Genomic DNA, 14,809 nt, shown 5'->3' with positions numbered 1-14,809 from the left:
GTTATAGGTAAAAATCAAACCTTGGTTCGAAGTGAAGCGGTGAATTTTTATTCTATGTGTTCTAGAGCTATGAAATCTGTGTTCTAGATCTATACATTCTGTGTTCTAGATCTATACTTTCTATGTGCTTTAGTTCTATATTTTTATGAATTCTGAATGAATGAATGATTTTGTCTGGAGGGCCAAATTGGCATGTGAAGCTTGACCAATCCTCAATTGGTCAAGCATGCAAGGGGTGGGACATGTACGGGACAGACAAAACTGACCAATCACAGCGCAGAGATGCACGGGACAGGTACGGGACACACAAAGTCACACCTTGGAAGCGGCTTTCACCGCTTCAAAAACATGAATCGGCCTGTTATAGCGTCACCGTCCATATTTATAGTCTGGATAGCCAGAATGTCATGTGAAGCTTGACCTATTTATAGTCAAGTAAATTGCCTATTTATAGTCTGGATAGTTTATTTAGAAAGAAAGAAAGAAAGAAAGAAAGAAAGAAAGAAAGAAAGAAAGAAAGAAAGAAAGAGTAATGCAAAGAAAAAAAAACATATGAATGAAAAAAAATCACACCCAGTGTGAAGTGAGCTATTTATGAGTTATCCCGCATCCCGCAAAGCTTGGCCAGTGTAGGATGGGTCGGGAGATACATACAGATGCGGGACATACATACTGTACATGTAGATTACAGAGCAGTTAGCACCACTCAAAAACAAGTACAAAAAAGATGGATTGGGTATACTGACCTCTTCTACCTGTAGAAACATGCCATAGGAAAGAATCTAATAAAAACCTGGCCTGGCCAAAATGGCCCTTTGTTGACTACCCCAATGCAAGCTGCCAACTACAAACAACAGATGTGCATGGTATGACATTGGATATTATAGAAGATTAGAATGAAAATGTAGTTTGTATGTATTTCCATTGGTACTGTATCTGTCTCTGTTTTTACTCCCCAGTCACATCACCAAATATGAATAAATAAATAATTTGATCATACATTTTTGAGTGGTGGTAAACCGCTCCATAGAGTGGCTGAGCGTGTGTCTGTAGCCTTTTCCCTCAGCGTTTTGCCATAGCAAAACGTGTGTGTGTAGCATAGCCTGTACATCCTAGACTCAAATCCTATTCTGAAGAAGCTATGCAAGCACAACCACCGCTCACTTCACATTGGGTGTGATTTGTTAATCTATACAGAGCAACCTATCTAGAGAACGTAACACCATTGAAAGTAATAGCTGAAAACCTGTTGGCGCCACCTGTGGGGTGGTTGCTTGTTCTAGATAGAAGATATCCTGGCAATATTTAGAGGTACATTACAGCAAAGTAGCTACAAATCTCAAACTTCCAGCCAAGATTAATTCTGCTTCACCAAGGGGGCATTTTGGACATTTAGCTAACTGGCACCCACTTAAATAATTTACTTGCACACAGCTCTATTTGGGAGGCAGGTGGTTATTTAGGAGTACTGGGATGGTCTTCAGATTTGTAGAAGTTCTCAATCTGATCGTTGTACATCTTCATGACCACCGATCTCTTCAGTTTCATGGTATGACCTAGCTCTCCCCCGATGTTGGAAAAATCATGGCCGAGGACAATCCACTTCTGGATGCGCTGGGCGTTGGAGGTGGCTTTCTCGTTGACCTGGTTGATTCCCTGCTGGATGGCAGCATTGACAGCACGGTCTTGCCCGCTGGCGATATCAGAGACGTGTGTGGATTTGCTGCCCAGCTTCCTACAGAGCTCCACGGCTTCGGGTGTCAACTCATCCTCTGGGTTGCCTGTCTCACTGTTCACCTGGCCCTTGATGGTGAGCAACATGGACAGGAACTTCCTGTTGTCTCCGATCAACATGGCATGACTGATGAGCTGTATGGCCTTCTTCACGGCATCCTCAATGGGAACAGGAGGAATGTTCTCTCCACCTGCTGTGATGATCAGTTCTTTGATTCGTCCGGTAATGAAGAGGTAACCATCCTCGTCTTGCCTACCCAGGTCCCCAGAGCGCAGCCATCCGTCAGCATCAATGGCCTCCTTGGTCAATTCAGGCATGTTGAGGTAGCCCATGAAGACATGTCGGCCCCAGAAGCAGATCTCGCCGTTGCCCTCCTTATCTGGTTCGTGAATTTTCGTCTTGCACCCTTCCAAAACCTTCCCACTGCTGGTGAGTTGGAAAGTGTCCGCCCTGGACATGGTGTGAGGTCCGACACACTCACTCATACCGTACATGTCATACACAGGGATGTCCAAGCTGAGGAAGAACTCCTGAGTGCCACTGGTGATGGGAGCAGCAGCCGTGTAGCACTTGTTGCAGCAGTCCAGACCCAGCGCCCTGCGCACCTTGTTGAACACCAACATTTTGGCAATGTGGTAGGTGAGCGGTGCATGACCGTCATCTCCATTTTTCATCTTGCTGAGGTTGGTGTGTAGCCCCACATTCTTGGCCCAGGTGGCCACCTTCCTGAGAACGGTGGATGACTGGGCACCGGAAGATTTTATCTTCTCCTCCATCTTCTCCCAGACACGCGGGACACCCAAGAAGAATGTGGGACGCACCTCCCTCAGAGTGTCTCCTAGGGAGCCCTGGTTTGCATCGGGTTGTGCAAAGTACGTGACCGCTCCAACCCTCATTGGCAGCCAGATGTCAACCATCTGAGCGGCGATGTGACTGAGGGGTAGGTAACTGACCACTCGCTCCTGGGCCTCAGTGGCATCTGTCAAGCATGTCTGTACATGACGGCAATGGGCGAAGGCTGCCCATGTTAGATTGTCGTGGCTTAGCATGACTCCTTTGGGTTGCCCTGTGGTCCCTGATGTGTAGATGAGTGTGCAGCACTGATTGGGCTTTTGGCTGGCAATAATGTCATCAAGGGGAGCATCTGGCTCATCGCCTCCCAGCTCCATAAATTCCGCCCATGTGTAAAGATTTGGTCTCTTCTCTTTTAGAGTGCCTTTGTACTGGATGATGGCTTTCAAGTAGGGCAGCTGGTCTTGAAACTGGAGGATTTTCTGAAGTTGTTTGTGGTTCTCCACAACAATCACATTGGCCTTGCAGTTATCTGCTACATACTGGCACGCCTCAGGAGAACTGGTAGTGTATATGCCCACAGCAAAACCTCCTGCCAAGATAGCAGCGACATGAGAGATAACCCACTCGGGGGAGTTGAAGCCCAGGATGCACACACCATGGTACCATTCAAGACCGAGCTTAAGGAAGCTCTTGGCTGCCGTACGACAGGTCAGGTAGTAATCTTTGTAGCTAAGAACCTTCTGCTGCTGCCCGTCCTTCCAGCTAAGAGCAGTGAAGTTGCCGAAGCGCTCCACAGATGTGGTGAACATCTGGTGGACCATTATTGGGGGCTCATCGTTCACACCAGACTCTATTCTTAGTGTCACTTCCTCATTGCTTTTGGATGTCCACAGACGAGACGCATCTACTGTTGATGAAACAGGCTGGGAGGCTGAGCTCCACATGGCACTACTGAGCTCTCTCAACAGGCACGTTCAAAGGAGAGCTCCTGGATTTGAAGATCAAGAGCTCACTACTTTCATTAGGTAGTTAGGTTCCCTCTGTTCTCTTCTTTTGTCTCGTCTGCTGGTTTTGTTTGGTATATTTCTGCAAAGTTTCACTACTCCAACGTCCTTTGAACAACAATGTTTAAATAGGTCAAGCCTTTTATAGCATTATTCTGTCATCATACAAAGTAATCACCTTTTCTCTCCTGATTTATGCAAGCAGATTTGATATTTACACAATTAAATACAAAGGTTAACGCCTCAACCTCTCAATGTATACGTATAGCCTCAAATTGTCTATAGCTGACCTATGACATCACATTGTGACATCACATTCCGTCTAACCTAGCAACCCAATATAAACAAACCTGATGTCAGACCTGAAGTATCCTTTTATACCCATATATGGAGATACAGAGATCTCCATATATGGGCATATTAGAAAGCCCATATATGGGCATATACGGATGACATCAGGGATATCCATATATGGGCATAAAAGGGACAAGGGCTTACAGTTAAGAGATCTCCATATATGGGCATATCAGAAAGCCCATATATGTTCATATACTGATGACATCAGGAATATCCATATATGGGCATAAAAGGGACAAGGACTTACAGTTAAGAGATCTCCATATATGGGCATAAAGGGACAAGGACTGTTACAGTAGATATAGAGATGTCCATATATGGGCATAAATGAACAAGGACTGACAAACACTGAGATCTCCATATAACCTATGGGAATATAAGGGACGAGGACTGTCAGCTTGTAGACCTATTTTCTAAATATTGTTGTACATTAAAAACTTGAAATGGGTCGTTCTGCATAGTACTTGGGATTTGTTGATGTAAATGTTCACATAGAGTGTAATAATTGGTAAAACAAACTTTTGGCCTATTTGTGGATTAGGGAGTCTTACTGGTATACTGATGCGGAGATATGAGCAGGGCAAAGGTGTGACGTGTGACGTGTGACCGACCGACGGACGGACGGCCGGTGGAGGTTTTCATAGTAAACTGCTCCCTGACGGTCGCAATGACACCAGTAAGACTCCCTAATCGGGAGATAAGCGACCGTTGGTCGCTTATCTCCACAAATAGGCCAAAAAAATTGTTTTACCAATTATCAAGACATACGGGCAGTTGACAGTTTGCCATGGTTACTCATTGAAGTTGAATCTCCATATATGGAGATAACCTACGCATCACACTAAGTCTGACCTCACCAGCCCATATTTGGGCATGAGCAACTTATGTCTCCATATATGGAGATATGATGACATCACACAGTCCTCAGCCGATGATGTGGCGTGATGTCATACAATACACAAACGAGCCCTACAGTATAAAGGGGCAATTCTTGCCAGGAAAGAAGAATTTCTTCGACTCAGACCTTATCGCCAGGGTTGGCTTATAGCAGCTGTCGGTAGGACCATCTATGGATTCTGTTAGTGTGGATCTCCTAACAGGGCATCATCTGGGATACAATCCCTTTTATGCCCATATATGGAGATCCCTAACAGAATCCCTTTCATGCCCATATATGGAGATCCCTAACAGAATCCCTTTTATGCCCATATATGGAGATCCCTAACAGAATCCCTTTTATGCCCATATATGGAGATCCCTAACAGAATCCCTTTTATGCCCATATATGGAGATCCCTAACAGAATCCCTTTTATGCCCATATATGGAGATCCCTAACAGAATCCCTTGTATGCCCATATATGGAGATCCCTAACAGAATCACTTTTATGCCCATATATGGAGATCCCTAACAGAATCCCTTTTATGCCCATATATTATGGAGAAATCCCTGCTCTGAGTGTCTGACATCAGCGTGATGTCACCTGTTTATGCCCATATATGGAGATCCCTGCTCTGCGTATCTGGTTGCTATGGTAAACAGTTGGTTGCTAGGGTAAAAAAACATGGTTGCTATGGTAAACAGTTGGTTGCTAGGGTAAACATTGGTTGCTAGGGTAAAACCATGGTTGCTAAGGTGGTTGCTAACGTACACTAACAAACCAGCAACAACAGACTGTTGCCACAGCAACGTACACAAAGGTTTGTGTACACATGTGGTGTGATGTCATACTGATGCGGAGATATGAGCAGGGCAAAGGTGTGACGTGTGACGTGTGACGTGTGACCGACCGACGGACGGACGGCCGGTGGAGGTTTTCATAGTAAACTGCTCCCTGACGGTCGCAATCACACCACATCATCAGCTGTGGACTCTGTGATGTCATCGTATCGCATCAGTATATAGGGCTTGTTTGTTTATTGTATGACATCACGCCACATCATCAGCTGTGGACTCTGTGATGTCATCGTATCTCCATATATGGCCATCTCCGTATATGGAGATATAAGTCGTCCATGCCCAAGTATGGGCTGGTGAGGTCAGACTTTGTGTGATGCGTAGGTTATCTCCATATATGGAGATTCAACATTCCAGGCAATGCTCTCTTCCCTGGTGAGAATTGCCCCTTTATATAGGGCTTGTTTGTGTATTGTATGACATCACGCCACATCATCAGCTGTGGACTCTGTGATGTCATCGTATCTCCATATATGGCCATCTCCGTATATGGAGATATAAGTCGTCCATGCCCAAGTATGGGCTGGTGAGGTCAGACTTTGTGTGATGCGTAGGTTATTATCTCCATATATGGAGATTCAACATTCCAGGTGTAACTATGGCTACCCGTATGACGTGAGAGGTGGAGGTTGTGATATTTGTGGAGATAAGCGACCAACGGTCGCTTATCTCCCGATTAGGGAGTCTTACTGGTATCAAAACCTCCACCGGCCGTCCGTCGGTCGGTCGGTCGGTCGGTCGGTCACACGTCACACGTCACACCTTTGCCCTGCTCATATCTGGGCTCGTTTGTGTATTGTATGACATCACGCCACATCATCGGCTGAGGACTGTGTGATGTCATCATATCTCCATATATGGAGACATAAGTTGCTCATGCCCAAATATGGGCTGGTGAGGTCAGACTTAGTGTGATGCGTAGGTTATCTCCATATATGGAGATTCAACTTCAATGAGTAACCATGGCAAATCACACCGTACACAAATGACCCTTATATAAGACCGGCATTATCTACCGACAGCTGCTATAAGCCAACCCTGGCGATAAGGTCTGAGTCGAAGAAATGCTTCTTTCCTGGTATAAGACCGGCATTGTCTGTCGTACATTTCGGTCAATTCCAGTGGGGATGCCATTGAAAAGTTAATCTAGTTGTACAAAGTAATCAAAGAATGGGTTGACTGGTAGGCTGGTTGACTGCTTTATCTGTGGAGAGTGTATGTCACTGAGAGTCCTTTTATAGCGATTGAAATCATGATGAGGTCACGATGAGTCATCTATGCCCAAATATAGATTTCTAGGTCAGATGGCCCATGGAGTTTGTGATGTCAAACCTAGCAACCCAATATAAACAAACCTGATGTCAGACCTGAAGTATCCTTTTATACCCATATATGGAGATACAGAGATCTCCATATATGGGCATATTAGAAAGCCCATATATGGGCATATACGGATGACATCAGGGTTATCCATATATGGGCATAAAAGGGACAAGGGCTTACAGTTAAGAGATCTCCATATATGGGCATATCAGAAAGCCCATATGTTCATATACTGATGACATCAGGAATATCCATATATGGGCATAAAAGGGACAAGGACTTACAGTTAAGAGATCTCCGGGCATAAAGGGACAAGGACTGTTACAGTAGATATAGAGATGTCCATATATGGGCATAAATGAACAAGGACTGACAAACACTGAGATCTCCATATAACCTATGGGAATATAAGGGACGAGGACAATGCGTAGCATTGTGAGCTTGTAGACCTATTTTCTAAATATTGTTGTACATTAAAAACTTGAAATGGGTCGTTCTGCATAGTACTTGGGATTTGTTGATGTAAATGTTCACATAGAGTGTAATAATTGGTAAAACAAACTTTTGGCCTATTTGTGGAGATAAGCGACCAACGGTCGCTTATCTCCCGATTAGGGAGTCTTACTGGTTATTGCGACCGTCAGGGAGCAGTTTACTATGAAAACCTCCACCGGCCGTCCGTCGGTCGGTCGGTCGGTCGGTCGGTCGGTCGGTCGGTCGGTCACACGTCACACGTCACACCTTTGCCCTGCTCATATCTCCGCATCAGTATATAGGGCTTGTTTGTTTATTGTATGACATCACGCCACATCATCAGCTGTGGACTCTGTGATGTCATCGTATCGCATCAGTATATAGGGCTTGTTTGTTTATTGTATGACATCACGCCACATCATCAGCTGTGGACTCTGTGATGTCATCGTATCTCCATATATGGCCATCTCCGTATATGGAGATATAAGTCGTCCATGCCCAAGTATGGGCTGGTGAGGTCAGACTTTGTGTGATGCGTAGGTTATCTCCATATATGGAGATTCAACATTCCAGGCAATGCTCTCTTCCCTGGTGAGAATTGCCCCTTTATATAGGGCTTGTTTGTGTATTGTATGACATCACGCCACATCATCAGCTGTGGACTCTGTGATGTCATCGTATCTCCATATATGGCCATCTCCGTATATGGAGATATAAGTCGTCCATGCCCAAGTATGGGCTGGTGAGGTCAGACTTTGTGTGATGCGTAGGTTATCTCCATATATGGAGATTCAACATTCCAGGTGTAACTATGGCTACCCGTATGACGTGAGAGGTGGAGGTTGTGATATTTGTGGAGATAAGCGACCAACGGTCGCTTATCTCCCGATTAGGGAGTCTTACTGGTATCAAAACCTCCACCGGCCGTCCGTCGGTCGGTCGGTCGGTCGGTCGGTCGGTCACACGTCACACGTCACACCTTTGCCCTGCTCATATCTGGGCTCGTTTGTGTATTGTATGACATCACGCCACATCATCGGCTGAGGACTGTGTGATGTCATCATATCTCCATATATGGAGACATAAGTTGCTCATGCCCAAATATGGGCTGGTGAGGTCAGACTTAGTGTGATGCGTAGGTTATCTCCATATATGGAGATTCAACTTCAATGAGTAACCATGGCAAATCACACCGTACACAAATGACCCTTATATAAGACCGGCATTATCTACCGACAGCTGCTATAAGCCAACCCTGGCGATAAGGTCTGAGTCGAAGAAATGCTTCTTTCCTGGTATAAGACCGGCATTGTCTGTCGTACATTTCGGTCAATTCCAGTGGGGATGCCATTGAAAAGTTAATCTAGTTGTACAAAGTAATCAAAGAATGGGTTGACTGGTAGGCTGGTTGACTGCTTTATCTGTGGAGAGTGTATGTCACTGAGAGTCCTTTTATAGCGATTGAAATCATGATGAGGTCACGATGAGTCATCTATGCCCAAATATAGATTTCTAGGTCAGATGGCCCATGGAGTTTGTGATGTCAAACCTAGCAACCCAATATAAACAAACCTGATGTCAGACCTGAAGTATCCTTTTATACCCATGTATGGAGATACAGAGATCTCCATATATGGGCATATTAGAAAGCCCATATATGGGCATATACGGATGACATCAGGGATATCCATATATGGGCATAAAAGGGACAAGGGCTTACAGTTAAGAGATCTCCATATATGGGCATATCAGAAAGCCCATATATGTTCATATACTGATGACATCAGGAATATCCATATATGGGCATAAAAGGGACAAGGACTTACAGTTAAGAGATCTCCGGGCATAAAGGGACAAGGACTGTTACAGTAGATATAGAGATGTCCATATATGGGCATAAATGAACAAGGACTGACAAACACTGAGATCTCCATATAACCTATGGGAATATAAGGGACGAGGACAATGCGTAGCATTGTGAGCTTGTAGACCTATTTTCTAAATATTGTTGTACATTAAAAACTTGAAATGGGTCGTTCTGCATAGTACTTGGGATTTGTTGATGTAAATGTACACATAGAGTGTAATAATTGGTAAAACAAACTTTTGGCCTATTTGTGGAGATAAGCGACCAACGGTCGCTTATCTCCCGATTAGGGAGTCTTACTGGTTATTGCGACCGTCAGGGAGCAGTTTACTATGAAAACCTCCACCGGCCGTCCGTCGGTCGGTTCAGTCACACGTCACACGTCACACCTTTGCCCTGCTCATATCTCCGCATCAGTATATAGGGCTTGTTTGTTTATTGTATGACATCACGCCACATCATCAGCTGTGGACTCTGTGATGTCATCGTATCGCATCAGTATATAGGGCTTGTTTGTTTATTGTATGACATCACGCCACATCATCAGCTGTGGACTCTGTGATGTCATCGTATCTCCATATATGGCCATCTCCGTATATGGAGATATAAGTCGTCCATGCCCAAGTATGGGCTGGTGAGGTCAGACTTTGTGTGATGCGTAGGTTATCTCCATATATGGAGATTCAACATTCCAGGTGTAACTATGGCTACCCGTATGACGTGAGAGGTGGAGGTTGTGATATTTGTGGAGATAAGCGACCAACGGTCGCTTATCTCCCGATTAGGGAGTCTTACTGGTATCAAAACCTCCACCGGCCGTCCGTCGGTCGGTCGGTCGGTCGGTCGGTCGGTCGGTCGGTCACACGTCACACGTCACACCTTTGCCCTGCTCAAGCGACCAACGGTCGCTTATCTCCCGATTAGGGAGTCTTACTGGTTATATTATGGTCCGTCGGTCGGTCGGTCGGTCGGTTGGTCGGTCGGTCGGTCGGTCGGTCACACGTCACACGTCACACCTTTGCCCTGCTCATATCTCCGCATCAGTATGACATCACACCACATGTGTACACAAACCTTTGTGTACGTTGCTGTGGCAACAGTCTGTTGTTGCTGGTCTGTTAGTGTACGTTAGCAACCACCTTAGCAACCATGGTTTTACCCTAGCAACCAACTGTTTACCCTAGCAACCAACTGTTTACCATAGCAACCATGTTTTTTTACCCTAGCAACCAACTGTTTACCATAGCAACCATTTGTTTACCCTAGTCTCAATATATTGAATCCACTTTCACGATGTAAAGTCCAGTTCAACATTTCAAACACCAAAAATGGTAAAATACCAAACAATACAGGTTCTCAGGGTTCTTGAAGATCAAGAGTCTTGGTCAAATACTTCTGTTGGTTTCTGCACTGATCATTTATACAATTCAGCTGTGTTTGCTCGTGTCATCATGATGAGGTCATAAATCAGCCATGCCCAAATATAGATTTTACGGGTTTACATGCTTACTCAGTTATTCGTTATGTGAAAGTCCTATGACGTCTATGATATCTGACATCATCATACATACATTCCCTTTTATGCCCATAAATGGAGATCCCCTCTGTAGAAACAGCCACTGACATCACTGTAATGTCAGGGGAACCAAATCCCTTTTATGCCCATATATGGAGATCCCTGTGATGCCAGGGGAACCAAATCCCTTTTATGCCCATATATGGAGATATGGAGATCCCTGTGTTGCCAGGGTAACCAAATCCATTTTATGCCCATATATGGAGATCCCTGTGATGCCAGGGGAACCAAATCCCTTTTACGCCCATATATGGAGATCCCTTATGTCATCAATATTAAGCCCATATCTGTGAATATCTATGGGTACCAGATGTCTCCATATATGGTTAAATGGTCCGATATACATCACTGGCCAGAAGACCAAGAAATGGTGCAACCTCGCCCTTTGCTTTTCTCCCTTAGGCATCTTACTGGTAGGTAGTTTAATGAGGAATGCAGTACGGTGGTAGGTAGGTAGTTATGGCCTTTGATGTAAGATTTTCACTTTCTAGGATAACTATATTTGCTATTCCCAGATGATGCCCTTTTAGGGTACCCCTCATGCCCATATATGGAGATCCCCAGGCTTTACTTATTAACATAAGTTTTATGCCCATATATGGAGATCATTGTCCCAATGTCATCAGATATATGGGCATAAATGGACACAGGCAAACTAGAAGGGGCTGTATGGATATCCAGATGTGTGATGTAAGTGTTTTATTCCAAATGTGGCACCCCACAGACATATTTCCAGAAACAAAATCCCTTTCATGCCCATATATGGAGATTTCTGATGTCATCAATCCCAGGCCCTGTAAAAAAACATGGTTGCTATGGTAAACAGTTGGTTGCTAGGGTAAACAGTTGGTTGCTAGGGTAAGAAAAAATGGTTGCTATGGTAAACAATTGGTTGCTAGGGTAAACAGTTGGTTGCTAGGGTAAAAAAAACATGGTTGCTGTGGTAAACAGTTGGTTGCTAGGGTAAACAGTTGGTTGCTAAGGTAAAAAACATGGTTGCTATGGTAAACAGTTGGTTAGTAGGGTAAACCTTCAATGATTTTGACATCTTGTTACTAATCTGTCGGTAGATAATTCCGGTCTTATATAAGGGTCATTTGTGTACGGTGTGATGTCATACTGATGTCAGCAGTGTGACAGGAGATAAGCGACCAATGGTCGCTTATCTCCCGATTAGGGAGTCTTACTGGTTATTATTATTAAAAATAATAGATCTACAAGCTAACGTCGCAGATCTATATGCGCTGTTAGCTTATGCGCTGATAGCTTGTAGCTGCGGTTTTAGACCTCTGTGAAATTGGCACCCCTGCTGAAAACATGAATAAAAATGCTGTCATTCTTTAGTGCTGGATTTGAGCTGAATTGTAATTTTTTTTTATATTCTACACACCGCCACAGTCACTGTAGGCTACTAGGCTACTCCTATCTTATATTTACAATGGGCTTATTGCCGCATCCCACTTCCACGCCCCCTTTACATCCACTTCAATTCATAGGTAGTCGTCTAGGGCGTAAGGAATACCGCCCCTAACCCTATGCCGTCCGCTCATTCGCTAGAGAGCAAGAGAGAGAGAGAGAGAGAGAGAGAGAGTCTCAGGTTACAAGAGGGAAGGGGGGGGGCGCTGCACAGGGGGAGAGAGAGAGAGAGAGAGAGAGAGAGAGAGAGAGAGAGAGAGAGAGAGAGAGAGAGAGAGAGAGACTCAATCGCTAGCCGAGAGCCTGTATCTTACAAGAAGTTCGCGGCCCTTCGGGCCACCTCTAGAGTTCACAGCAAGATACTGTCTGTCTGTCTGTCTGTCTGTCTGTCTGTGTGTGTGTGTGTGTGTGTGTGTGTGTGTGTGTGTGTGTGTGTGTGTGTGTGTGTTGCTAAAATGAAAACATTGAAATAATGAAAATAAAACATTGGCAGGCCTATTACAGTAACAATAATAACACAATTAGGCCAAAACTTTTTTTTATTAAAAAAAAAAAAATTGTATTCAAATTTTTTTTTATTTTTTTTTCAAAAAAAAAAATTTTTTTTTTTACTTTTTTTTTTTAATTAAAAAAAAAAAAAAAAGGCGGGCGTGGACTCTAGATGTGAGCGGCCCGAAGGGCCGCGAACCTCTAGTGTTCTACAAACAAGTACTGCTGCTCTACACCGCCCTCTGTAGGGAAATCACTGTACTGCTGCTAAATCTGCTTATTGCGACCGTAAGGTCGCAGTTTAGTATGAAAACCTCCACCGGCCGTCCGTCGGTCACACGTGCGGTCGACCGCACGTCACACGTGCGGTCGACGTGTGATGAGGTCACGATGAGTCATCTATGCCCAAATATAGATTTCTAGGTCAGATGGCCCATAGAGTTTGTGATGTCAAACCTAGCAACCCAATATAAACAAACCTGATGTCAGACCTGAAGTATCCTTTTATACCCATATATGGAGATACAGAGATCTCCATATATGGGCATATTAGAAAGCCCATATATGGGCATATACGGATGACATCAGGGATATCCATATATGGGCATAAAAGGGACAAGGGCTTACAGTTAAGAGATCTCCATATATGGGCATATCAGAAAGCCCATATATGTTCATATACTGATGACATCAGGAATATCCATATATGGGCATAAAAGGGACAAGGACTTACAGTTAAGAGATCTCCATATATGGGCATAAAGGGACAAGGACTGTTACAGTAGATATAGAGATGTCCATATATGGGCATAAATGAACAAGGACTGACAAACACTGAGATCTCCATATAACCTATGGGAATATAAGGGACGAGGACTGTCAGCTTGTAGACCTATTTTCTAAATATTGTTGTACATTAAAAACTTGAAATGGGTCGTTCTGCATAGTACTTGGGATTTGTTGATGTAAATGTTCACATAGAGTGTAATAATTGGTAAAACAAACTTTTGGCCTATTTGTGGAGATAAGCGACCAACGGTCGCTTATCTCCCGATTAGGGAGTCTTACTGGTTCATAACCATATCAATATTTATTGCGACCGTAGGTCGCATTTACTACCAAAACCTCCACCGGCTGTCTGTCTGTCTCTCCGTCCGTCACACGTCACACTTTTGCCCTGCTCATATCTCCACAACCGTTGCCCCCATCCATGCCAAATTTTGCACACACACTCCTTACCTGCCAAACTACAACCTCCAAGGACCCCCGGAGCTTCAGGGACCCCCAGGTCCCTGGGGGACCCCCAGGTGTAAAAAATGACCAAATGTGCAAAAATGACCAAATGACCACCCCAACGGGGCTGCTCACGGGGAATTCCTGGGGACCACCCACTCCTGGTGCTCCAGAACGGATGCAAAAGTGGTGGCGCCCCCAGTGGAGGACCCCCTCCACTGCAGCTCACATAAAATGCCGTAACTCGGGCTAGGAGCGTCCGGGAGAGCCGGGGCCTGTACCTATTCGTCCGCCAAGGCAACGCGGAGACCCCACCCCTCATTTCTCACATGGCCCTCTTCTAGCGCCACCTTCAGGCCGATTTTTAAAACACATTTTTGGACACTGCTCCTACAGTTTTTGCCCTAAAATCACGCAAATCGCTACACAGTATGTCTACACTCATCCCATCAACATGAATCTGCCCCATATAGCGCCACCTTCAGGCCGATTTTTAAAAACACATTTTTGGACTCCTACAGATTTTGCCCTAAAATCACGAAAATCACTACACAGCATGTCTACACTCATGTCATCAACGTGGATCAGGAAGATTTTGGAAAAACAATTTTTTGCCCTATTAGGGAGTCTTACTGTTACTGGTATATAAATATATATAAAAACACAATTGACGTGACGCCGCCCTCGCGCTTGTGCACTGTGCAGGAGCGACACTCACTGACACGTCACTGACCGGGGGAGGAAAAGATGGCGACCACCTACGAGAGATTCAACCTGTAAGTCCCAGCAGATATACATTTAATT

The 14,809-nt window shown here is 44.6% G+C and overlaps 1 protein-coding gene and 1 pseudogene across 2 annotated transcripts in view; one reads left to right on the top strand and one right to left on the bottom strand.

Moving 5' to 3' along the window:
- Positions 1-1,436: 1,436 nt before the first annotated feature.
- LOC308299253 (long-chain-fatty-acid--CoA ligase ACSBG2-like) lies at positions 1,437-3,474 on the bottom strand (annotated as a pseudogene). The gene has a single exon. The product of its transcript is annotated as a long-chain-fatty-acid--CoA ligase ACSBG2-like (transcript).
- Positions 3,475-14,749: 11,275 nt separating this feature from the next.
- sacm1lb (SAC1 like phosphatidylinositide phosphatase b) overlaps positions 14,750-14,809 on the top strand; it is a 30,311-nt gene continuing 30,251 nt past the window's right edge. The window contains exon 1 of the mRNA XM_080750459.1: positions 14,750-14,781. Within this exon, the coding sequence (XP_080606585.1) occupies positions 14,753-14,781 (29 nt within the window). The 5' untranslated portion in view covers positions 14,750-14,752. The remainder of the gene's footprint in view (positions 14,782-14,809) is intronic.

This window comes from Nannobrachium achirus (genome assembly GCF_963921795.1).
Source record: "Nannobrachium achirus genome assembly, chromosome: 2".
NCBI lineage: Eukaryota > Metazoa > Chordata > Actinopteri > Myctophiformes > Myctophidae > Nannobrachium > Nannobrachium achirus.
Note: the sequence above shows the minus strand (reverse complement) of the source record. Positions and strands in the feature narration are given on the sequence as shown.